The sequence below is a fragment of the Panthera onca genome, chromosome B1 (assembly GCF_046562875.1).
Source record: "Panthera onca isolate mPanOnc1 chromosome B1, mPanOnc1 haplotype 2, whole genome shotgun sequence".
NCBI lineage: Eukaryota > Metazoa > Chordata > Mammalia > Carnivora > Felidae > Panthera > Panthera onca.
The window spans coordinates 1,921,093-1,942,993 of NC_138342.1; the positions used below are offsets into that span (position 1 = coordinate 1,921,093).

The 21,901-nt window shown below is 60.8% G+C and overlaps 1 protein-coding gene across 7 annotated transcripts in view; it reads left to right on the forward strand.

Moving 5' to 3' along the window:
• Positions 1-21,651, forward strand: part of SH3BP2 (SH3 domain binding protein 2) — a 35,739-nt gene extending 14,088 nt beyond the window's left edge. For 2 of the 7 annotated variants that reach the window (XM_078446354.2, XM_078446355.2), the window contains 14 exons: positions 883-932; positions 1,171-1,325; positions 10,958-11,097; positions 12,293-12,395; positions 13,113-13,230; positions 13,520-13,590; positions 14,658-14,746; positions 15,050-15,118; positions 16,640-17,294; positions 18,658-18,769; positions 19,010-19,065; positions 19,425-19,506; positions 20,763-20,822; positions 21,030-21,651. In XM_078446354.2, the coding sequence (XP_078302480.1) occupies positions 10,962-11,097; positions 12,293-12,395; positions 13,113-13,230; positions 13,520-13,590; positions 14,658-14,746; positions 15,050-15,118; positions 16,640-17,294; positions 18,658-18,769; positions 19,010-19,065; positions 19,425-19,506; positions 20,763-20,822; positions 21,030-21,167 (1,689 nt within the window). In that variant the 5' untranslated portion in view covers positions 883-932; positions 1,171-1,325; positions 10,958-10,961 and the 3' untranslated portion in view covers positions 21,168-21,651. Of the gene's footprint in view, positions 1-882; positions 933-1,170; positions 1,326-1,906; positions 1,985-2,007; positions 3,636-8,981; positions 9,119-10,957; positions 11,098-12,292; positions 12,396-13,112; positions 13,231-13,519; positions 13,591-14,657; positions 14,747-15,049; positions 15,119-16,639; positions 17,295-18,657; positions 18,770-19,009; positions 19,066-19,424; positions 19,507-20,762; positions 20,823-21,029 lie in introns of those variants that run through there. The other 5 variants (XM_078446357.2, XM_078446358.2, XM_078446356.2 and 2 more) reach the window with 4 other exon arrangements.
• Positions 21,652-21,901: the final 250 nt, after the last annotated feature.

A 21,901-nucleotide genomic window follows, 5' to 3' on the forward strand; every position in this document is an offset into this window, starting at 1 on the left:
TGGTGGTTGCAGAAATCCTTGGCTTCTCTGGTTTGGGGCCACGTCACTCCAATCTGTGCCTCTGTCTCTTCTTTCTCTTGTAATCCAATCCTTGTCATTGGATTTAGGGCCCATCTGGCCAGTCCAGGATGAGATCCCTAACTACATGTGCAAAGGTCCCTTTTCCAAATAAGGTCACATTTGTAGCATCTGGGGACTAGGACTTAGACATGTATCTCTTACACTGGGTGACTCTGGGTGGGCCCTGTCCTCTACATCACCCGCTCCCTCTGCCCAGTACGACCCTTGCAGCCCTGCTCTGGAAGGCAGCCTCTAGCCTCAAGTATGGAGAGAAGAGTGAGGCTCAGAGAAAGGAGGGAAGCTGTGTCTACGGGTCCTAGAGCTGGCTCTAGGTGGACCGAGGCCCTGCGGGAGGGGCTGATACAAAACATCTTATTTTGAGAACTTGATGTTTTTCCCCATCGTGGGTGCCAGCCACCCCTCCCTGGGCCCAGGCCCTCCCCAGAGCCCAACAGGCCCTTCTCAGCACCTTCAGTGCCTGAGCTGCCCCTGAAGGTGGCAGATGGGCACCGGGTTGGGCACAGGGGCCCGGGGTGCCTGAGGGAGACCCGGGGCTGGGGTTCCCAGGGACATGGTTCCATTCCTCACCCCTCCGTTCTCGGGCCATCAGCCTGGCTGGTGCCAGCATCTCTGAATGGCAGTGTTCTCACGGTCAGCGCAGGTTACAATAGGACCAGCTTCGTGGGCTGTGAGCACAGGGGTGAGGAAAACTCCGTGCCCAGCTGCAGAGGTCACGCTGTGCTAGGTGTTTGCCTTGCTTCTGAGGAGGCTGAAGACCCCAGGAACTCAGAGTGAAATCTCTCTGTCTTGCTTTCTTTTCAGGCTGACCCTTGGCCCCTGCTGGCCCTGCTGGCTGGCTCCCACCCATCCTGGTAAGTGCCCTACGTTTGGTGTGGTGGGGTGGTCCCCAAGCCCGGCACTTTGAGGCACCTGCCCTTGGGGCAGGGGGAGGAGCCGCAGCTGGGGGAGGGTGGGCTAGAGACCACAGCCATGCTCCAGCCTCACGCGTTTTGCTGCTGGGATCCTGGCGTGGGATCATTTCCATGGCTATCTCCAGCACACCGTAAAAGGTCATGGAGCTGCCATTATTGGAGGGTCCTCTGTTTTCAGGAATATAAATGGCAGTGTTCTTCGCTGCAAGGATAAAGTGATGCCTCAGGAGGTAGGAGGGCACATGAAGAAGCTGAGGCCCAGAGAAGAGTGGCCTGCAGAGGTCACATAGCAGCCCAGGACTCCTGACCTTCACCTCCCAGAGGGAGACAAAGGTTGGAGAAGGGGCCAGCATGGGTCTGACCCCTGATGGGGATCCTATTCCCCTCATGGCCCTCTGCCCCCTCCTACCTCTGCTGTTGTTTAGGCGCTTGGGGACCCTCCAGGGCGTAAGGGCGGGGGAGGCTCTGGCTGCTGCCTTGACCTCAGGCCTCTTCATCCATCCACCTGTCTGTCCGGTGAGGGGCGGTGCATCCTGGGGAGTGTTGGCTGGCTCCCGGTCCTCGTCTTGGCAGCTTCTCACCCCCACGCCTGTACCCCAGCCTCTCTGGGCCTCGGTCACCCTGTTGCCCCTGGATTCCTCCCCACCCTGTGATGTTGCCCTGAATCCCTGTCCTGTCTTTGACTTCCTCACCCCAGCCCCTCCCAGCAAACTCTGCCTCTCTCTGTCAGATCCAGCCCCCTCCCCTGGAGGCCTCCCCAGTCTAGTGCCTGCTGGGCCTGCCACCTTCTGTTGACCCCATAGCATGGCCCTTGAAGCCGAGGCCCCCACCCTGGCCCAGAACTGCCCATTGGCTTGTCCTGGCTGGATCATGGCCCAGGAGCTCCTCACCTGCTATTTTATCTCAACCCTCAGCACCCATTTCACAGATGAAGAAACTAAGGTTCAGAGATACTAAGTAAGTTGAGGCCACAGAGCTGGCACAGGACAAAGGTAGGCTGAGTGTCCAGCTTTAGCTTGCTCTGGGGCCCTCTATCCACCCTGGGCAGACTGCAAAGAGGAAGAAGGGGCAGAAACCCCCCTCTAACCCCCTTGCTACCTGTCTGTCTGTTGGTGTCTGTCTGTCATGGCCAACTTTCTGCCAAAAGCACAGTCTGCCCTTAGCCACCAAAGGGGATCGAGGCTGGCCTAGGCGTGGGGAGGCCAGGGCAGCCATGCCTATCCTGAGGAGAGCTCAGACACAAAGGTCAAGCCCCCCATCCTCTAAGAGACAGCAGGTGGTCTGTGACCCCAGATAGGCCCCCAGGTAGCACGAAGGCCTTGGCAGATGTCTGGGGCGGTGGATGCTGTGAGAGATGGAGGTCCCCCGGCCTGGGAGCTGCCCTCCAGTGCCCTGACTACAAGTATGTAAGACGGCTAGGTGCCCCAGGAAACTTGGTGGACAAGACCATCAGCAACTCCCGGAGACCCTGTGGTCTGTGGCCTTTCTGACCCTCAAATCCTGCTGTGGGCGGGGGGGGGGTGGTCCCAGAGTGCTCCTTCCTTTGGTTGGGCCTGTCCTCTGTGGGAGAGGTATGACCTTGAGACCCAAGCTCAGGAGAAGAGAGCCAGGGGATGTGGGGGCTCAGCACTGAACAGCCTGGGCTTGAATCCCTGCTCCCCAACTCTTTGGCTGTGGATCTGGGCAGGAGAGGCACCCAACCCTTGTGGGGCAGTGTAGGCTGTGGAGGGGACGCATTCTGAGTGGGACCTGGGGCAGGACCGGACAGTGGCAAGAGCATGCTCTGATAGTCGTCAAGCCTGGTGTTGAGAGTGATGATTGCCAGAGGCAGTGAGCCCAGCTCTGTCACAGAGGCCATGCCTGGCTGGGGGAGATGGGGAGGCCTGTGGTAGAGGAGGGAGGGAGGGTGGCAGGCAAATGCCTGGGCCAAGGCTGGGAACCTGGTCCCTTGGTCCCTTGGTCCCTTGGTGTCAAAGGGCAGAGAGGTGGAGGTAGTGAGTTCCCAGTGTTGGGTGTAAGCATCAGCTTCGTGAGGGGAAGGGGCTTCTGGGGCCAAGGAGACACAGTGTGACAGCCCATGGCTGGGAAGGGGCTTTGGTCGTTTCCTGGAGAGAAGCCAAGTATGCAGAGGTGGCCACAGGAAGTGTGTGTGGGGCATCAGCAGGGAGCTTCCTCCCGGGGGACAAAGCTGGTCTTGCCCCGGGGCCTGGAGAGCTGTGGTCTCCGGCTGCAGTAGGGCATGGGGGCAGTGCTGGCTAAAATCCAGCAGGCCTAACAGCGCTGATGGGTGCAGCCCTGGGTCTCACTTCGGCCTCAGGACCTGGGAGGGTAGAAAGCAGGAAGTGCTGGCTAGCTGGGGCTGCCCAGGGACCCGGCAACAGGAAGTCTCCGGAGGGGAGGAAGCCTGGCGGCCACAGGCCCCAGATGCAGCCGGCGGCTGTCAGCAGGAGGGAGCTGTGGACGCAGCTGCCTGGGCAGCACCCAGGACAATGCCGGGGCATCAGGCCTTCCCTGCCTGGGAGACGTGGGCTGTAGGTCCTCCCTGTGGCCCCTGAGCCACATGGCCGCCCTGGGCCTCAGGACACCTGCCCCCAGCCCATCGACAGACAGGAGGAGAACCATGTGCTGGGTCAGTGCTCTCAGGTCAGTGTGGCTGCCCCGGGACCGGGGGCTTAGCAGGTGGCATGAACCCCGGGCCTGTGGAACTGTCCAGGCTGAGCCCTGGACCCCAGAGCCGATAGGCTGTGAGGAGAGCCCTGCGGAACTGGATGGGGCACAGTGGGAGCCCCAAGAGGGAGCCTGCTGCTAGGACACCCCTGCCCCCACCATGTGCTACTCAGCCCGCAGCTGGCAGGGAGGTGGGGGCCCAGGTTGGGGGGCGCCTTCCCACCACGTATGCTGCCAGGTCCTGTGTGCGCACACATTGAGTGAGTATGTGTGAATGGATGTGAGTGTGTGTGTGTGTGTGTGTGTGTGTGTACGTGGACCATGCTTGGGAGCCTGGCATGGAGCTGAGGGGCTGGGGGGCTCTCCGCCTAAAGCCCAGGTCATGCCCCTTCCCTCTGGCATGGCTGCTTGCCGCCCCCCCCCCCCCCCCCCCAGGAGATGTTTGGTTTTGATTCTCTTGTGGAGGAAGATTCTGGGAAGAGAAAGGGGGAGGGGAACGGAAAGGGGAAAGGGGAAAACAGATGGCCTGGGCGTGACCCCACTGCCACCTAGCGCCTGCAGGGTGCCTGCCTGGGGGCGTGGCTGTGCCTGGAGAGTCCCCCACCCTTTACTGGATGTGTAACTTTGGGCAGGTGACTCAGCCTCTCAGACCCTCGGTGTCTTCATCAGTGGTGTGGGGATGACGCCAGTTCACACGTCAGGGGGTGTCGGGATGATGATGTGGGGTGATCCTTGAGAAGCACAGAGCCTGGCTAATGGTGAATGCCCAGGGCGCTTCTCCCAGCCTCAGGGTTCTAGTCTGTAAAACGGGAATAAAGCATTGAGCCCGTGGGACTTAAGGAGCTGTCAAGTAGAACATTCTAACCTACGCCCAGGCTGCCAGCCTGGGGCACGGGGGCCGCCCACAAAGGGTCTCGGGAGCCCCTGGAGGCTGTGCATGTGTGTGTATTTACGAGTGAGTGAATGAGTGTGTGCCTCAGTGTGAGTCCATAAAAGTGTGTATGAATACATAGTGAGCTTGAGCGTGTGTGACAATGAGTGCGTGTCTACGAATGGGTGTGTGTGTCTGAGTGAGTGTGTGAGTGAGTGTGGGCGTATGAGCGTGTACGTGTGAATATATTTGTGTCAGTGGGCATACATGAGAAAGCATACGTGTCTGTGTGTGTGTCTGTGTGTGTACGTGTGTTTGTGTGGGTGTGAGTGTGTGAATGAATGCATTTAGCTCCCCTTTTCACTGGGGCCGGAGGTCCCAGCCTCCCCTTTCCCTGCAGCGGCCACAAAGGGCCGGGGTGGTCACCACTGACAGGAACCCCTGACACTGTGGTCGCACGAGGCACCAGCTCCCTCATCACAGTCAGGGCAATGTCTGCGAGTGTCAGAGAGGAGACCGCAGGAGCTCAGCCTCCAGGGCCCCTGCTTGGCTCTCACACAGAGGCTTACACCCATGCACACGCATGCACACACACTGATGTGCACACTCTAACCCGTGTGTGCACTGTGCAGCTCACAAGCACAGCCTGCCCGAGCACACTATCTGTGGCACTCACACGTGGGCCTGTGCAAATCATCACCACACAGCCCCGTGGTAGGGGGGAGCCACAGAGCCTGCACTTTGTGGGACTCCTCAAGGACTGTCTCTGGGGGACCGAGCGGTTTTCATCCACCAGCTCTGCCCCTGTCCCTGCTGCTCGGTCAGCTGGACTAACCTCTACTGTAAGAGAAGGTCACGTGAGCTCAGGAGCGGAGACCAGGGTGTGTGCCTGAGGTGCCCGCCTTCCAAAGATCACACGCCGTCTGAAAGGGTTCATGGAGCCCAGCGGCCACCCCCATGCTGGCCACCCTAACGTCGACCTCTGTGTCATCAGAGTCCTGCCCCAGTCAGCCCCTCTGAGCTGCAGGGAACCAAGCCCCTCCCTGCATAGCAGTCTCCCTGGGTGGCCTCAGTACCCTCCTATGTAGGGAGAGATGCCCTGAGGGGTGTCGGGGGACTCTGACGACTGGACTTTCTGTGCTCACTTTAAGTGAGAGGAAACAGAGGTCAGAGGAGGATAGGCCTGGTGGGGTTTGAACCCGGCCCTCTAGCACTGTCCCTGGTGGCTCCCACCCAGGGCGGCTCAGCGGGCACCCCCAGCAGCACAGTGAGGGGTCCCTACTGCTGTGTCTGCCCCTGCAGAGGAAGGGACTGAGGCTTCCTGCTGATGAGCCCATGGAATGAATGAGTGGAGTTAAACCCTCAGGGGGCTGGGTGACACCGTGGACATTGAGGGAGGTAGCCAGGGAGGCCAGGTTGGCCAGGAGTCTGGGTGTCTCTTGGGGGTTCCCCTCAATTTTCCTGGGCACCAGTGGAGTTGGAATCTTTGAACTGGGCTGGAAGTCCCCAAAATCTGTGTGGTCACCACAGCCACCATGGCCCATCATTACCCTTACCCTCAGCTACCATTTCCTTCCTTTTTTCTGCTCCAGCCTGGCCTGGCACTGGGCACTTGGTCAGGTGTCAGCCCACTTCACCCACTGGTACAGGGTGGGGCCAGGTGGGGCCAGAGGATTTGGGGGCCTCAGGATGGGTTTCCCCTTGGGTAGTCCATCCTCTGGAGAGAAGCTGAGGATGTCAGCATCTGTCCCTGCAGTGAGGACATTCCTAGGGGAGGTGAAGCTAGAGTACAACCTGATTCTCTCACGACCTACCCTCCACACTAAGGTTAGTCAGTGGCCACCCAAGAGCCCTCATTCTGCCCACAGAGAGACTGCGGCCAGGCAAGAGTGAGGCTCTCACGGGCCTGTACCTGCCTGGCCACTGAGCTGAGCCGGAGTGGGGCTGTATACTGCCCTAACTCCTCCCCTCCAGTTTCCCACACGTGTGGGACTGGGAGGAGTGGTGGGTTCCATACTTGCTCACAGTAGCTGCCCCTCCCCCAGGACACACGCTGGGGTCAGAGGAGGACAGGCCTGGTGGACTTTGAACCTGGCCTTCCAGCACTGTCCCTGCAGTTCCCAGCCAGGGCGGCTCAGCGGGCACCCCCAGCAGCACAGTGAGGGGTCCCTACTGCTGTGTCTGCCCCTGCAGAGGAAGGGACTGAGGCTTCCCGCTGACGAGCCCATGGAATGAACGAGTGGAGCTAAACCATCATGGGGCTCGGTGACAGGGCCAACATTCTGTGCCTCCTCTGGGGCTCCCTGGGTGCCCCCTCTGTGCTGGGCCTGAGCTGGTGAAGATGGGGAACAGCGACAAGCTAGTGTGGTCAGTGTTAGGTGGAGAGAAGGGTGTTCTAACCCCACAGAGGGACACAGGACCCCTAGAGGTCAGGGAAGGAACCTGAGGGAGGGAACACTTGAGCTAACTCTAATTTTTGGATTGTTTGTTGCTAGTACGTATATAGAAGTATGGCTGTTTTTTGTGTTTTGATCTTATATTCTGCTAGCTCGTTTATTAGTTCTAATAATTATTTCGTGGGTTCTTTGAAATTGTCTGTATACATAACTATCTAATTTGTGAATAGTTTTGCTTCTTCATTTCCAATCTGGATACCTTTTATTGCTTTTTCTTGCATAATTGCACTGGCTAGTACCTCCAGTACAAGGTTGAATAGAAGTGGCAAGAGTAGATGTCTTTGCCTTGCCCCTGCTCTTAGGGGAAAGCTTTCAGTCTTTTACCACTGAGTATGATGTTGGCTGGGGATTTTTCATAAACACCCTTTCGATGTTGAGGAAGTTTTCTCCTATTCCTGGTGTGTTGTTCATATCATGAAAAATTGTCAAGTTTTTGCCAAATGCTTTTTCTGTGTGTGTTGAGATGACCATGTGCTTTTTGTCTTTTATTTGATTAGCATGATGTATTACAATCATTGAATCCTAGGTAAGTGTTACCCTTGCATTCCCATGATAATTCCCACTTGGCGTGGTGTAGAATCCTTTTTACATGGTGCTGAATGCCATTTGCTAGTATTTTGGTGAGGCTTTCTACGTCTACAATCATAAGGGATGTTGATCTGTAGTTTTCTTGTGATGCCTTTGGCTTTGGTGTCAGAGTAATGCTGGCCTGATACAGTGAGTTCCTTTGTCTTCTGTTTTGGGAGAAGTGAATGAAGGACTGGTGTTCATTTGAACCAATTCCTGAGGGCTGAGTCAGTTCAGTTGCAACTGGAGGCAGTGGAAACAGTGTGCACTGCAGCCTGGAGGTGGTGCTTGGTGGTTTTGGGTCTTGGATTCGGGAACCACAGGGTCTGGGTGCCACAGGTGCATGGGAGGTAGAGGGCATGAGGAGAGCCGCTGAGAAAGATCCATGGGGCCTGGATCTGGAAAGGCCAGGGGGCATGAGGAGGCCCTGGAGTCCTGGAACAAAGTGGTGATGGGAATGGCTTGTGTGGTGGGGGAGAGTGTGCTGAGTGAGGGTGATGGGGGAGGAGGTGCTGCAAGCAGGGGAGGGAACTGACACAAGTGGTGGGGGCTGCCCAGAGGTGGTGGAGAGGAGGAAGGGAGGTGGTGGCCTTGAGGGCTGAGTGTGCCGCCAGGGGAGGGACTGGCAAGGGCGCTGTGAACAGGGGCACACAGATGGGATGGAGCCTCTTGCTGCAGTGGGAAGGGGCATCGAGGGCCAGCCTGAAATGGAGGCCAGGAAAGCAGGGAATGGTGCCCAGTGTGTAGCTGGGTGGGAGCAGCGCCCAAGCTGTCAGAGCTCCCTTATGCCATGGCTGGCCCATTGCTTGGACAGGCTGTGTGCAGGTGGGAGGCAGAGGAGGCAGAATGCTTGGGGGGCCAGCAAGGCCATCCCAGCCTTTGGCCAGCCTGGGGGTCCCCTAGGAGGGGAGCCCCCATCTACCCAAGCAGGCGGGAGCTGCCAAGGACTGGACCTTGTACCTCCTGCAGGGAGACTCCTGCAGGGGATCCAGTGCTGGAGGCCCATGGCGGCAGATGGGTTAAAGCAACTTGCCCAAGAGGAGGGCAGGAAGACCCCCAGACCCACCCTGGGCCCCAGTGCCTGCAGGCCACACCCGCTTCGAGCCCACCCGCAACCCTCGGAGGCAGGGCGGCCCTCACCCCCATTTGCAGAGGCGCAGACTGAGGCTCAGGGAGGAGAAGCCCCTCTCCCAAGGGCTCTAGCCAGCCGGGAGCCCGGCCGTGTGCGCCTGCTTTGCCTCGCCCGCTTCCGGAGCCCGGGCCGCACTGTGGACGTCCGCTTCGCGCCCCGAGCCACCGTCCCGCGTGGGCAGTTGGGGAAACTGAGGCCGCGCGGCGGCGGGCGGAGCGCCGGGTCCCCACCTGCCGCGCCCGCCCCGCCCGCGAGGGGAGGAGCCCGGCGGCCGCCCCGGGCGGGGGGCGCGGCGGGGCGCGGGGCGCGGCATGGCGGGCGCGGGGCGCGGGCGGCGGGGCTGGGGCGGGCGGGAGGCGGGCGCCGCGGGGCCGGGCCCGGGCCCGGGGCCGTGTCGCTGCGCGCAGGGACGGCGGGCCGCCGCGTGGACGCCGTGAGTACCGAGCCGCGCTTCCTGCGGGAACAAAGGCGGGCGTGGGCCGGCTGGGCGGGGCGCGGGGCTGTGTCGCGGGGGCCGGGGACGTGCCTTTGTTCGGAGCCTCCTCCGCTGTTGGCGGGACCCAGGCCGAGGGGTTGGTTTTGGGCAGATGGAGCCGGAGGGGGGCAGCCTGAGTGACCCAGGCAGAGGCCGGGGGAGCAGCCCCGGACGTTTGGTGGAGGGTGCTGGTTTGCCAGCAGCAGAGTGGTTTTCTTTGTGTGTGTGTTTGGGAGTGGGAGCTGTAGTGGCAGGAGTCCCAGAGGACGGGGCCTCTGGGTCTAACCCTAGTGACTCATTGGGACACTGACCACACACCCAGTTCAGTCCAACTCCACTGGGGCCCCAGGAGGGACCCGGCACCAGGTTCAGGCAGGCACAGGCAAAACGGGGCCCGGTGGGGTTGCTGTTCAGAGGGACCAGTGGCGGGGGACCCGAATATGAGGTGGCTCACAGAAGAGGGGACTCAGAACCTGGGTCTTGAAGGATGAATAGGAGTTCTTCATGTGAGAAGGGGTAGTGGTCAGTCATTCCAGGCAGAGGCTGGAGCCTGGCATGTTTCAGGGAGAGCAGCTGGGGTGAACAAGAGGCTGGACAAGGGAGAGGGCTGACGCTGGCACTTGGAATGTCAGGTCCTGCGGGCCCGAGTTAACCCTGAGGCAGTCAGCCTGCCCCTGGTGACTGTGCGCAGTGTGGTCCTTGCCTGAGTGATGCCCCAGCTGATGGGGAGGCAGGGTGGATACCAGCCAGCCCACTGGATGGTCATCACGGCCACTGCCGATAAGGGTGTGCTGTGTGCCAGGCTGTGTCCACTCTGTCTTTCCATTCTACAGTTCCAGCAACTGAGGCCTAGGGGTCCCCCAGAAAGCCAAGCCAGGATGGGAAGTGGGGACTCTTGACTACCTGTTTTCCTGCTTCCTGGGCTCAGGGCCTTAAGGAAGGGATGGACTGAAGCTGGTGAAGGGCAGGCAGGAGTGGAGGGTGGGGCATTTGAGGGCCATGCCCCTCACCCCTTCCCTGCTAAAGGGTCAGAGATGGTTGAGAGGGTGACCAGGGCCTGGCCCAGCCCCTGTACCTCTTTGACTTCATTAGGCTGTGACCCTACTCATCTGCTAGAAGCCCTCCGTGGCTGTCCCCATCGTAGGTTCACATAGCACTCAGATTTGGGGTGGTTATGGCCCAAGGCTTGATTTATCCAAGCCAGTGGGTTGTTTTTTTTTTTTTTTTTTTTTTTTTTTATTTATTTTGAGAGAGAGCAGGAGCAGGGGAGGGGCAGAGAGAGAGGAAAAGAGAGAGAATCCCGAGCAGGCTTCGTGCTGTCAGCACAGAGTCCAATGTGGGGCTTGAACTCATGAAACGTGAGCTCGTGACCTGAGCGAGACAAAGAGTTGGACCCTGAATCGAGTGAGCCACCCAGGTGCCCTTGGGCCAGTGGTTGTTTGAATTCACTCACGGTGGTCCCTCCCCTTCCTTGAATTCAGTAGGCGTGTGCTGAGTAAACCAGTGACAGTGAAGGAACACACTCAGTTCTCAGAGTCCTTGGAGCTCAGGTTTGTGGCCAAATAGACCAGAGGCCAACCATGTGGACCAGTTGGCCCTTTCTCTCCCTGGGGTCCCACCAAGAAGCCTGGGGCCCCACCAAGAAGCTGGGGGCTTTCCGAAAGGAGTTTCCTCACCCCTTGCTGACCCTTCACACTGTCTTCAGCATCTTGGCAGTATCCCCCACTGCATGCCCTCAGCTTTGCCGTCTTCTGTCCCCCAGCCCTGGCTGAGACCTGTCTCCTCCTTTTACTGCAGCTTCATGGCGGCCGAGGAGATGCACTGGCCGGCCCCCATGAAGGCCATTGGTGCCCAGAACTTACTGACCATGCCCGGGGGCGTGGCCAAGGCTGGCTACCTGCACAAGAAGGGTGGCACCCAGCTGCAGTTGCTGAGATGTGAGTCCTCTGGGTGGTAGGGCGCATGACGGGAGGATGTGGGGACAGGGCTGAACCCCAGCCCTGCCGCCCCACTGCCCTGGTGGACCTCCATGGGCAAGCGACCTGTCTCTCTGAGCCTCTGCCTCCTTCCGTGGTGGGCCCTCCAGAGTTTTCCATCCCTCCATGGTGGCCGGTGCTGCCTGGGGGTGCTGAGGTCAGCCTCCCCACTCCCCAGGATCGTGGGAGGATTCGGGGTGTTACTGCTAAGTGGAGATAGGATGGGCATTTGGTGCACAGCGCTGACCATCGGTCCAGGGCAGCTTCAGTCTGCAGCCAGGGGCTGGGGGCCCTCGGTGGCCTGGTAGGTCTGGCCTTGCGCTATCCAGTGGGTGTTCAGTGAGTTGGTTGGTCACTCGGTCCCTTAGTGAACTAACGTGCCAAGACCCAGCTGGGTGCTGGACCTTCAGAGTTGCGTGAGGCCAAAGCTCTGGTCCCTGGGACAGCATTTTGGGAGAGGGTGGGAGCCCCCAGGTCTGGGAGATGCCCGGTCATTAAGACATTGAAGGCCAGAGAGCATCAGGGCCCTGTTTGTCCTTCTGCCCAGGCCTTTGTTCCAGCAGCGCCCTCTGCCAAGGACTCCCAGGCACCGTGCCGCCTTACGGAGGTACCGCAGGCTGGGCTGCTGGTCTGCTCTGGCCTTTGGACAGGGAGCCTCCAAGGAGGGGCTGCAACTGATGTGCCCCTAGGCCCGGGAGGGACTGTCTGGGAATAGGACAGTGGAGCGTGGGGGTTCACTGTAACTGTGTAGGCTGGTGTTTGGCTCCATGCCAGTGGCTCTTCGGGCCTCTTTGCCCCGACCCTCGCTCTGCCTTCCTAGGGTGGAAAGAGGTGGCCATGGCCTCTGGCCCTGGCTTTGCCCTTCTCTGAGCCAGCCTCTCTGGTCACGGTCTGCCCCTGCCCCGGGAATGGCCAGGCCTGCCTTGGCGCTCGGGCTGGTCAGCATGCCCATGGATCGTTTACATTTGGACTCCGTGGGAGGGGCAGCATGCTAGCCCAACTCCAGGCCCTTCCATTTAGTGGGGTTCAAAGGCAGGAGGTCTGGCCTCGGGTCACCCAGGGCCTCTGGGAGTGGCCCCCAGAGTGGGGTCTGCCCGGCAGCCTCTCGGGGCTCACCCTGTGCCCTTGCCACACTTGCCCTTGCCCTTGCCCTCAGGGCCCCTGCGCTTTGTCATCATCCATAAGCGATGCGTCTACTACTTCAAGAGCAGCACGTCCGCCTCCCCGCAGGGTGCCTTCTCGCTGAACGGCTATAACCGGTAAGTGCCCGCTACCCGCCGGCCCCAGCAGAGCCCTGGCCAGGCCAATCCCAGGTTCCCACCCAGGGAAAGTTCGGGCTCTCCCGAGATGGCTCACACCCCACCCACCCTGGATCGCGTCCAGCATTCTCCCCTCCCTCTTGGCCTCTATGTGGCCTCCTCACGACCTCCCTCAGGTCTCCCCGGCTTCAGGGCCTCCTGGGCTGGGGCCGGCTCCTTGCTTTACACATGCCATGGGCTGGGTCCACCCAGTGAGCGCCTCCCTGCTGATGGGGTTCCCCTGGGGTCCCCCGGGGAGGGGTGTTTCCTTTTCCCAAACACACCACCCTGACCTCAGGGGATGGGGCAGTTGGGCACGCCTGCCCCAGGTGCCTGGCCCCACGGGCTCCCCCGTGGCAGTGGGGGCAGGGCGGAGGCTGACATGTTAGGGCCCCCAACAGGCAGGCCAGGGGCCAGGTGGGGCTGAGGTGGGCAGCGAGGCTGACGTGTCCTCGGTTTGGAGCCCCGCATGCTGCTGCTCCCAGGATGACCTCCCAGACCCCAGAACCATGTCTGCCCATCCCTGTCCCTGCCTACGTGCTTTGCTCTGCCTGAAGCATCTAGGCCTTTGGCCTGGAGAGTGAGCAAGGTGGGACTGCCCAGACCTGCCAGTGTCCTTGGGGGCGTGCTGGGTGCTGAGGCCTGCCCAGGTGCTGACCGCTGGCCCCGTGCCCTCAGGGTGATGCGGGCGGCTGAGGAGACGACGTCCAACAATGTCTTCCCCTTCAAGATTGTCCACATCAGCAAGAAGCACCGCACCTGGTTCTTCTCCGCCTCCTCTGAGGATGAGCGCAAGGTGAGGCTGCCTCCAGGGGCAGGGAGCTGGCAGGGGTACCATCCTGGCCCCGAGGGGACGTGGGGGGGCAAGGTGCCGGGCAGGTGCTGTTCCTCAGTCCTCCTCCTTCCGTCTGTAGCCTAGTCCGGCACCACACTCTTGGAAGCTGTGTCAGGAAGAGCCCTGAATGGGCTGAGGGGAGGCCAGGGCCCCAGGAAGGCTGCCAGCCAGGGCAGTGAGGGCAGGCAGGGTGAGGGAGGGGCAGGCCCCGGACAGCGCTGTGCTCACCGCAACCCGGACTGATCCACAGGGCTGGATGGCCTTGCTGCGCAGGGAGATCGGCCACTTCCACGAGAAGAAGGACTTGCCCACAGACGCCAGGTGGGCCTGGGCATGGGAGGCATGGGCAGGGTGTCGCCAGGGCCACTGGGTTGACATGTGTGCCTACCTCCCAGCTTCCGGGGGCCTGACCCAGAATTGCCTTCTTGATGAGTTTTCTGAAGGTGCAGCCAGGCTGTGTGTGTGTGTGTGTGTGTGTCCCGGAGTGTATAAGTGCGTGTGTGCACACCCATTGGTGGTTTCTGTTCAGGGGCCGTGTGTGATTTTACCTGCCCGCCCAGAGGCCCAGCACTTGTAGCTCAGAGCTTCAACTTCCCAGTCCCCTGACGCTCACCCTGGCGCGTTGAGACTGAGACCAGAGTGAGTCCCCCAGGGCACTGGCTCAGTCCATCCAGGTCTCAGTGACCTCACCGTGAGGTGGCCCAGCAGGCAGCAAGGGCCCTTTGGGCAGGAACAAAAACCATCCTGTCCTTTCAGAGCTGAGGAAACTAAGGCCCAGAGAAGGCTGGGCACACCTGAGGCCATCCCACAAGTGCCTGCCTGCCCCCAGAGCTCCTGGCCCTGAGCCTTATAGCAGGCTTAGCTCAGAACTGACTGGAGACCCAGAGGTGGGCAGTGGGATGTGGGGCTGGCCCTGAGGCCTGGCCCTGTCTGGTCGGTCAGGGGAGGCACCACAGCCTCCAGTCCCTGTGTCTGTTTTTATCACCTTGTGTGGGTCTTTTCTTTTTTAAGTTTATTCATTTTTGAGGGAGAGAGAGAGACAGACCAAGCATGAGTGGGGGAGGAGTAGAGAGCGAGGGACACACAGAATCTGAAACAGGCTCCATGCTGTGAGCTGTCAGCACAGAGCCTGATGCGGGGCTTGAACTCATGAACGTGAGCTGAAGTCAGATGCTCAACCAACTGAGCCCCCCCAGGCACCCCCTATGTCTTTTCTCGTTTTGTGTTTGTCTGTGGGTCCAGCTCTGTATATGTCTGTGTGTGTCTGTGTCACGTTTGTGCTCATGTCCTCCTCTGTGTGTGTGTCTCTGTGCATATGTATCCATACGTGTGGGTGCAAAGGACTCCCCCCTGCACAATGCTCACTACCCCCCCCCCCCCCACTTCAGTGACTCCAGCTCAGACACAGACAGCTTCTACGGTGCAGTCGAGCGGCCTGTGGACATCAGCCTCTCTCCATACCCCACAGACAATGAAGGTGAGGCCTGTCTCTGCAGCCCCTGCCCCACCACCTCTCGGCACCTGGCTGCGGCAGTGAAAGGATCAGTCCCTCCTCTCTGGCTGCCACCAAGGAGGGGAAACATATCTGGCTGTCCTTGATCTGTCCGTTTGTCTTCCCCAGGCAGCCTGGGTCCTGGGTTCACACCCGGCCCACCTGGTCTCTGTCCAGTGCCTCCCTGACTCTTGGCTGCCAGTGTTCTGAGGGCACCTGCCCTGCCACCCAACCCTGGTGCGGCTGGGCCTGGGCTGCCCTAGGTCTGACCCTCTGTCTGCCTCACAGACTATGAGCACGAGGACGAGGACGACTCATACATGGAGCCCGACTCCCCTGAGCCCGTGGAGCCCGAAGGTAGGTGGGCAACCTGTGAGCCTGGGGCGCTCACGGGGCTGGGGCCTAGAGCAGAGCCCTTCCTGAGCTGGGAATGCTGGCCAGAATCCTGCTCTGGGTGGCCTCTGTTTCCCTGTTGTGTGCACTCTGGCTGGCTCTGCTCACCTGACCCTCCAGCCTCTGCAGTAAGCCTGGGATGGAGGGGGAGGATTTACAAATAAGTGAGCTGGGGGCCCACACTTGTGATGCTGGGCTGGGGTGGTCCTGGGGGCCGAGAGGGGGGAAGGAGGGACACTGAGGAGTGGGTGGGGCCAGGGTAGGGCCTACTCCTGTGGCCGATGGCCATCTGGACGATGGCCAGGCTAGCCTGTCGCTTACCGACCCACTCCCACCCAACCTCCCTGGCGAGGGAGACAGGCTTGTACTGGGCATCACACGTATGCGTTACAGCAAAGCATAGGGTCAGCGGGAGAGGGCTGTGCCCATCACTCACTATCCTTTCCACTGTCCTGGGGACTTGGGACAAACCCCCTAACCCGCGGCCTCCCTGTGTCTCTGCCTCCTCTCCTCCAACGACCTTGTCCTCTGCCCACCTCAACCCCGAGTCCCTCTCAGGTGAAGCAGGTCCAGCCCCTTCCCTCCTACTGGCCCCTCCCTCTGAGGCCACCACCAGGGCCTCCCAGCCATGTGCCAGCTCCCCTCCCAGCACAGAGCCCACAGCTCCATCCTGTGTCCCTCTGCCCCTCCCTGAACTGTGGCCACACGTGGCTGGAGGTGAGCACGCTGGGCCTCGCTTTGCGCCCAGCCGTGCACCTCCAGGGCCAGCGCTCCTGTGCACCTGCCTGCACACTCCCTTCTGAGTGCCCCCTACAAGCAGGCTTTACCTCCCCGTCCCCAAAATGTGTCTTAATATGGTTCCAGCGACCTCCCCATCCCCCGACGCAGCCCTCGGCACCCGTGAGTAGAGCTCTACCCGGCCTGGTGCCGTCCCCCCTGCTTCTCAGCCGCCTTGCTCAGCACCAGGTGCCTTGTGCTCCAGGCCCCTCCCACCTCACTCAGCCTTGTACCAGCCCCCTGATGCCCATCCGCACAACCCTGGCCACCCTGGGACTCAGGCCCAGCTCGCTCCTTTCCCTCCAGTCTTAGGCTGCCGGGACAGCCGTGTCACACTGGCATCTCCATCCAGCACCTCTCCTCTGAACCCCAGACCTGTGCCCCGATGCCCACGATGTGTCTTGTAGCACGAGCACACGTAACCCTCGCCTTCCACCCCACCTGCTTCTGTCCATCCCCCTCACCTCTGTTGGTGGGAGTTATAGCCTCCTCTAGCTGAGGTCAGGGCCTAGGAGTCCGCCTTGCCTCTTCTCTCTACCTCCGCTTCTGGGAACCTGATGGCTCCTGATATGACATCTAGGCTTCTGGAAGCTTCTGTGGGCTACTTCTGGGGGATGTGTGAGGCAGGCCAGGTGGTGCGGGTTGGTGGTGTTGGCCCAGCCTCAAGCAGGTCATGCTTGCTCACTGACTGGTCTCGTTGCTCTGCAGACACTCTGACCCACCCGCCGGCCTACCCCCCACCTCCTGTGCCCACGCCCAGGAAGCCAGTCTTCTCCGACATGCCCCGTGCTCACTCCTTTGCCTCCAAGGGCCCGAGCCCTCTGCTGCCACCCCCGCCCCCGAAGCGTGGCCTCCCCGATGCAAGCCTGGCTCCCGAGGACTCCAAGAGGGACGTGCTGGGCCCAAGGCGGCCCGAGCCTGGCCTCAGAGTGCCCACGGCCTCCCGGAGGATGAGCGACCCCCCACTGGGCAACCTGCCAACCATGCCCAACCTCCGGAAACCCCCTTGCTTCCGGGAGAGCCCCAGCCCCAGCCCAGAGCCCCGGGTCCCTGGCCATGGGGCTGGCTCTGCCTCCAGCTCTGCTGGCGTGGCCACTGCCACCTCCAGGAACTGTGACAAGCTCAAGTCCTTCCATCTGTCCCCTCGGGGGCCACCCACACCCGAGCCCCCGCCGGTGCCGGCCAACAAGCCCAAGTTCTTGAAGATGACTGAAGAGGCCCCCCCAAGGGAGGCAGCCAGGCCCGGACTCTTTGTACCCCCTGTGGCCCCCAGGCCTCCTGTACTGAAGCTGCCCATGCCCGAGGCCACAGTCCGGCCCCCTGTCCTGCCCAGGCCAGAGAAGCCACCCCTCCCCCACCTCCAGTGAGTTTACTTGGCACTGGGGCCCCTGGGGTCCCTCCCCAACCTGATGGGTTCTCCTGCTGGTGCCCTGGCCTCCTCGTCTCTGGCCCTCTCTGTCCATGAGGGGTAGCCGGCAGCCCTAGCATAGGAGCAGGAAGGCTCCTGGACAGCCCCAGCCTGGCTAGGCTGAGCAGCCTCCCCTGCACTGGCCCCGGAAGAATGTCCAGCCTAGTGGGTGCTGGGCCTGGAGCCTGTGGCTGCTTGGGGAGCAGTGGGCAAGTTGGGTCTTGGGGGAAACCGGCCTCCCAGAGTCCGTGCTGGGCAACCCGAGGACCCTGCAAGGGTCAAGGGAGAGGCCTGCAGGGCTGCCTGCTCTGGGATAGACGGTAGGGGTGGGAGCTGGGGCTGTGAGTCTCTTGGGGCCAGCGAGCCTGCACAAGCCTCGCTGGTCCACAGCTGTCCTTCCCAGCCCTGCCTGGGGCTCTGGAGCCACCAAGGCTGCCTTTGTGCTCTTCCTGACTGGGAACTTGCCAGAATGTGGAGTATGTTGGTGACTCACCCTGAGGTCTGCGTGGAACACTGTCTTCTTTATTGCTGGGCTGCGTCAGGAGACTGGTGTCCCCTGCTCCCACAGTGTCATTCATACCACAGTCTGTGGTCAGAGATGTCCAGGGCCCTAAACAGTGAAGGCTCTGGGAGCCATGGGGCGAGCCTTGAGTGAGCGTGCTGACCCAGTGCTCCTGGAACCCCTTTGGCTCTGGCTCTCTCCTCCCTAGGGCTCTGTTAGCTCTGCTGCTGTGGGAGGGTGCCTGGGAGGACCCTCTTGCCAGGTGATAGTTCTAGAACTAGAACTATAGAACATAGTTCATAGAACTATGTGACAAGGGGCCATGATGGTGCAGACTGGGTCAGTTTGCCAAATGCTACAGGGTTGGGTGTGCCAGGGCCGACTGCCCACGGCCCAGCAGACCAGCCCCGTGTGGTCTCCTTTAATCCTCCTTGAAACCGTAGAGGCTTCAGACCACCTGGCCGCATGTGTGGGACATGTTTGTGGACTCCCATCCATTCACGTGCATCCATTCTCTGTGGCTTTGGGAGGGGCATGACTTGGCCAAGGTCACAAGCTGGTTAGCAGCAGAGCTGGGCCGAGACCCCCAGCCCAGGGCCTTCTCCCACAGCGCCCAGAGTACCCATCTGTCGTGTGACCCCCTGACACCAGAGTTCAGGCCCTTAGGACCCCTCTTGCCAGCGGCATTGGCAGCCGTCACCCAAGGGCAGCCAACAGAGGCCTGTTTCAGAGCTTTCTGGTGGAGGCCTAGGGTGTGTGGGGGTGGTGTGCAGGGGTGTGACAGTGATGTCCCTTCCTCTGCTTTTCCCCTTCAAGGCGGTCACCCCCTGATGGGCAGAGTTTCCGGAGCTTCTCCTTTGAGAAGCCCCGACGACTCTCGAAGCCTGAGGACACGAGTGCAGAGGGTTCTGACGATGACTATGAGAAGGTGAGGCAATGGAGAGCTCCGGATCCTGGCACTGGGCAGGTGGCGGTGGGCGGGCTGCAGGCCGGGGTGGCCCCTCACCGGCCACCTCCAGTGACAAGCCCCCAGGACGCTGGAGTTGTCGGGAGTGTAAGCGTGTGCACAGCCCCAGATCTGGGCACAGGCTGGCAGCCCACGGGGTGGGGGGAGGGAGGAGAGGGCTGGTGCAGACCCTGACCCTGACCGCCATTGGCCTCTCTCCAGGTGCCCCTGCCCAGCTCTGTCTTTATCAATACCACGGAGTCCTACGAAGTGGAAAGGTCAGCACGAAGCCCTTCTTTCTCCGAATCCCTGTTTTTGCAGATGTGAGGTCCCCTGCCTTTCTGTCCCCCGTCATCTGCTTTGGTGTTAGACAGTGGCTAGCACAGGTGCATGGCCCTGAGCAGACTGGGGAAGCCAGCAAAACAGCGGATGCCATCAGCCTAGTCCCAGTGCTGCCCATCACCCCGGGCAGGGCCCCAAGCCCCACACAGGCCGGCCTCACCACACCGGTTGCTCTCAGACCATGTGCTGCAGAATAGTGAGAAGACAAAAACCTACACTGAGGAGTGAGGCTGGAGGGTCCCTGAGAGGGTTGGCTGTCTGAGGATGGTTTGTTGATGCAGCTGTGTTATTTTAGGCTGTTCAAAGCCACAAGCCCCCAGGGAGAGCCCCAGGATGGACTCTACTGCATCCGGGATTCCTCCACCAAGTCAGGGAAGGTAGGTGCCCAGGGAGGGTGCCCCAACAGTCACCCTGCTGAGTGAAGGCGCCCTGGGGACTGCTGCGTTGTGGGGGGGTTCGTCTGGTTCTGCACACACTTGGGCTGATGGCACGCATCGTGCTTTATAGTATATACATCGCTTCCCTGCACGGCCTCTTATTTCGCATCTCAGCTAGTTCCGTCGTCGGGGTCTCTGCCCAGCAGCCCCTCCCCCATCTATTCTCAGGAACTGAATACTGTCTTCTAGCTGGGATAGTGGCCCAGCCCCCCAGCACAGGCAGGAAATGGGAGGGAAGTGCTGGGGGTCCTGGAACTCTGATGCGGCTGTTTGTTTTTTTTTTTTAATGTTTACTTATTTTGAGAAAGAGTGTGTGTGTACATGCTCAGAACAGAGAAGGGCCAGAGAGAGAGGGAAGAGAGAGAATCCCAAGCAGGCTCCTCACTGTCAGCCCAGAACCTGATGTGGGGCTCGATCTCATGAACCGCAAGATCATGACCTGAGCCTAAGTCAAGAATTGGACACTTAACTGACAGAGTCACCCAGGCACTGGGCTGGGGGTTTTCATGCACTCTGAAGGGGAGGCTGCTTGGGGCAGTGGGAATAGGGAGAGAGTGCTGGGTCTGCTTCTGCTCCTCTGGGGTGAATTTTGTGACCTCACTGAGCCTCAGTTTTCTTGTCCTTTTTTCCTTCTCCCTCTCCTCCCCTCCCCCTCCCCTCCCCCTCCCCTCCCCTTCCCTCCCTCCTCTCCTCCCCTCCCCTCCCCCTCCCCTCCCCTCCCCTCCCCCCTCCCCTCCCCTCCTCCTCCCCTCCTCCTCCCCTCCCCCTCCCCTCCCCTCCCCTCCCCCCTCCCCTCCCTTTCCCCCTCCCCTCCTCTCCCCTCCCTCCCCTCCCCTCCCCTTCCTCCTCCCCAAGTAAGCTCTGCCCCCAATGTGAGGCTTGAGCTCACAACCCCAAGATCAAGAGTCGCACGCTCTTCCAGCTGAGCCAGCCTGGAGCCCCTCAGTGTTCCCATGTACGTCAGACATGGTCGTAGAGTAGCCAGGCACCTGCTGCTATTACTTATGTCTCATTGGAGGCTATTGGGCGGGAGCCCTGGGGCAAATGGCTGCCTGCCCATATCAGCCCTGCTGTCCACGTGCAGAGTGACCCCTCCCTAGGTCACCGTAAGTGCCGTAGGACCCAGGCATGATGCCTCTGTCCACTCCTCCGTCTCTGTGGTCCATCTCCTGAGGCTGGGGCTTCTCTCCCTGCAGGTTCTGGTCGTGTGGGATGAAAGCTCCAACAAAGTGAGGAACTACCGCATCTTTGAGAAGGTGGGCAGGCTGACCCCTCACCCGGGCCCTGGCTGAAAGGGAAACCCTGGCCTGGGTGGGACGGCGCAGGGTGGGGGGGGAGGGTGTGTGGCAGGCACAGAGGTGACACAGGGCAGCCGGGAGCAGGCCTGACTGTCACCCTTGCTGCTGTCCACTGCACTTTGCAGGAGACCTCCCCCTGACTCTGCCACTCCTTCCCCTTCCCAGGACTCTAAGTTTTACCTGGAGGGCGAGGTGCTGTTTGTGAGTGTGGGCAGCCTGGTGGAGCATTACCACACCCACGTGCTGCCCAGCCACCAGAGCCTGCGACTGCAGCGCCCCTACGGCTACACAAGGCCCAGGTGACGCCCGTCATACATGCTTCTGGGCAGAGACAACCACTGGGGCTGTGACCCCGGGCCATGCAGACGGGACGGGCTCGCGTGAGAGCATGATCTGGAGTGAGCGCTGTGCTCTGATCCAGGGCCTTGTAGAATCTGCAAGGCCAGGCCCCACCCAGCAGGCTGGGTCCCTGGGGCTAGGCCAAGCTCTGGTCTCCAGAGGATCGGGGGGCTCTCCTGTCCCATGCAGACCACCCTGTCCAACCTTCCAGGAGTCCAGGGTCCCAGGACCGAGCCCTGCTTGGGCTCTGTGGACAAGAATTCTGGTCACCTCCACCCCTCCCCACTCGCCCAGCACAGTAACCCGGCACTGGGTTGGGAGCTGGGCAGGGCTGGGGCATTTGGGGTTAGGGCAGGGGCTGGCCCCCCAGGACCGACACCCCCAGGAACGCTAAGACACAGGCTCCAGGATGGGCCATTGATGTACAATAAAGCACAGATGACCTTTCTGTCCGTGGCTGGGGTTTCATTGGGAGAGAGGGATGACCAGCCTTACCAAGTACCCACACCCACATCCAAGCGGCTGGCTGCAGCAGCCCAGCTTACAGGAAGCCTAAGAAGTTCTTGTCTTCCGGGGCAAAGGTCCCTAAATGACTTGCTCGGGGTGCATAGCTGGTAACAACAGGATTTGACCTTGGGCACTCTGGACTCAGAGCCTGTACTCTGAAGTGCCACAGGTCAGAGGCAAGGCAATGGGAC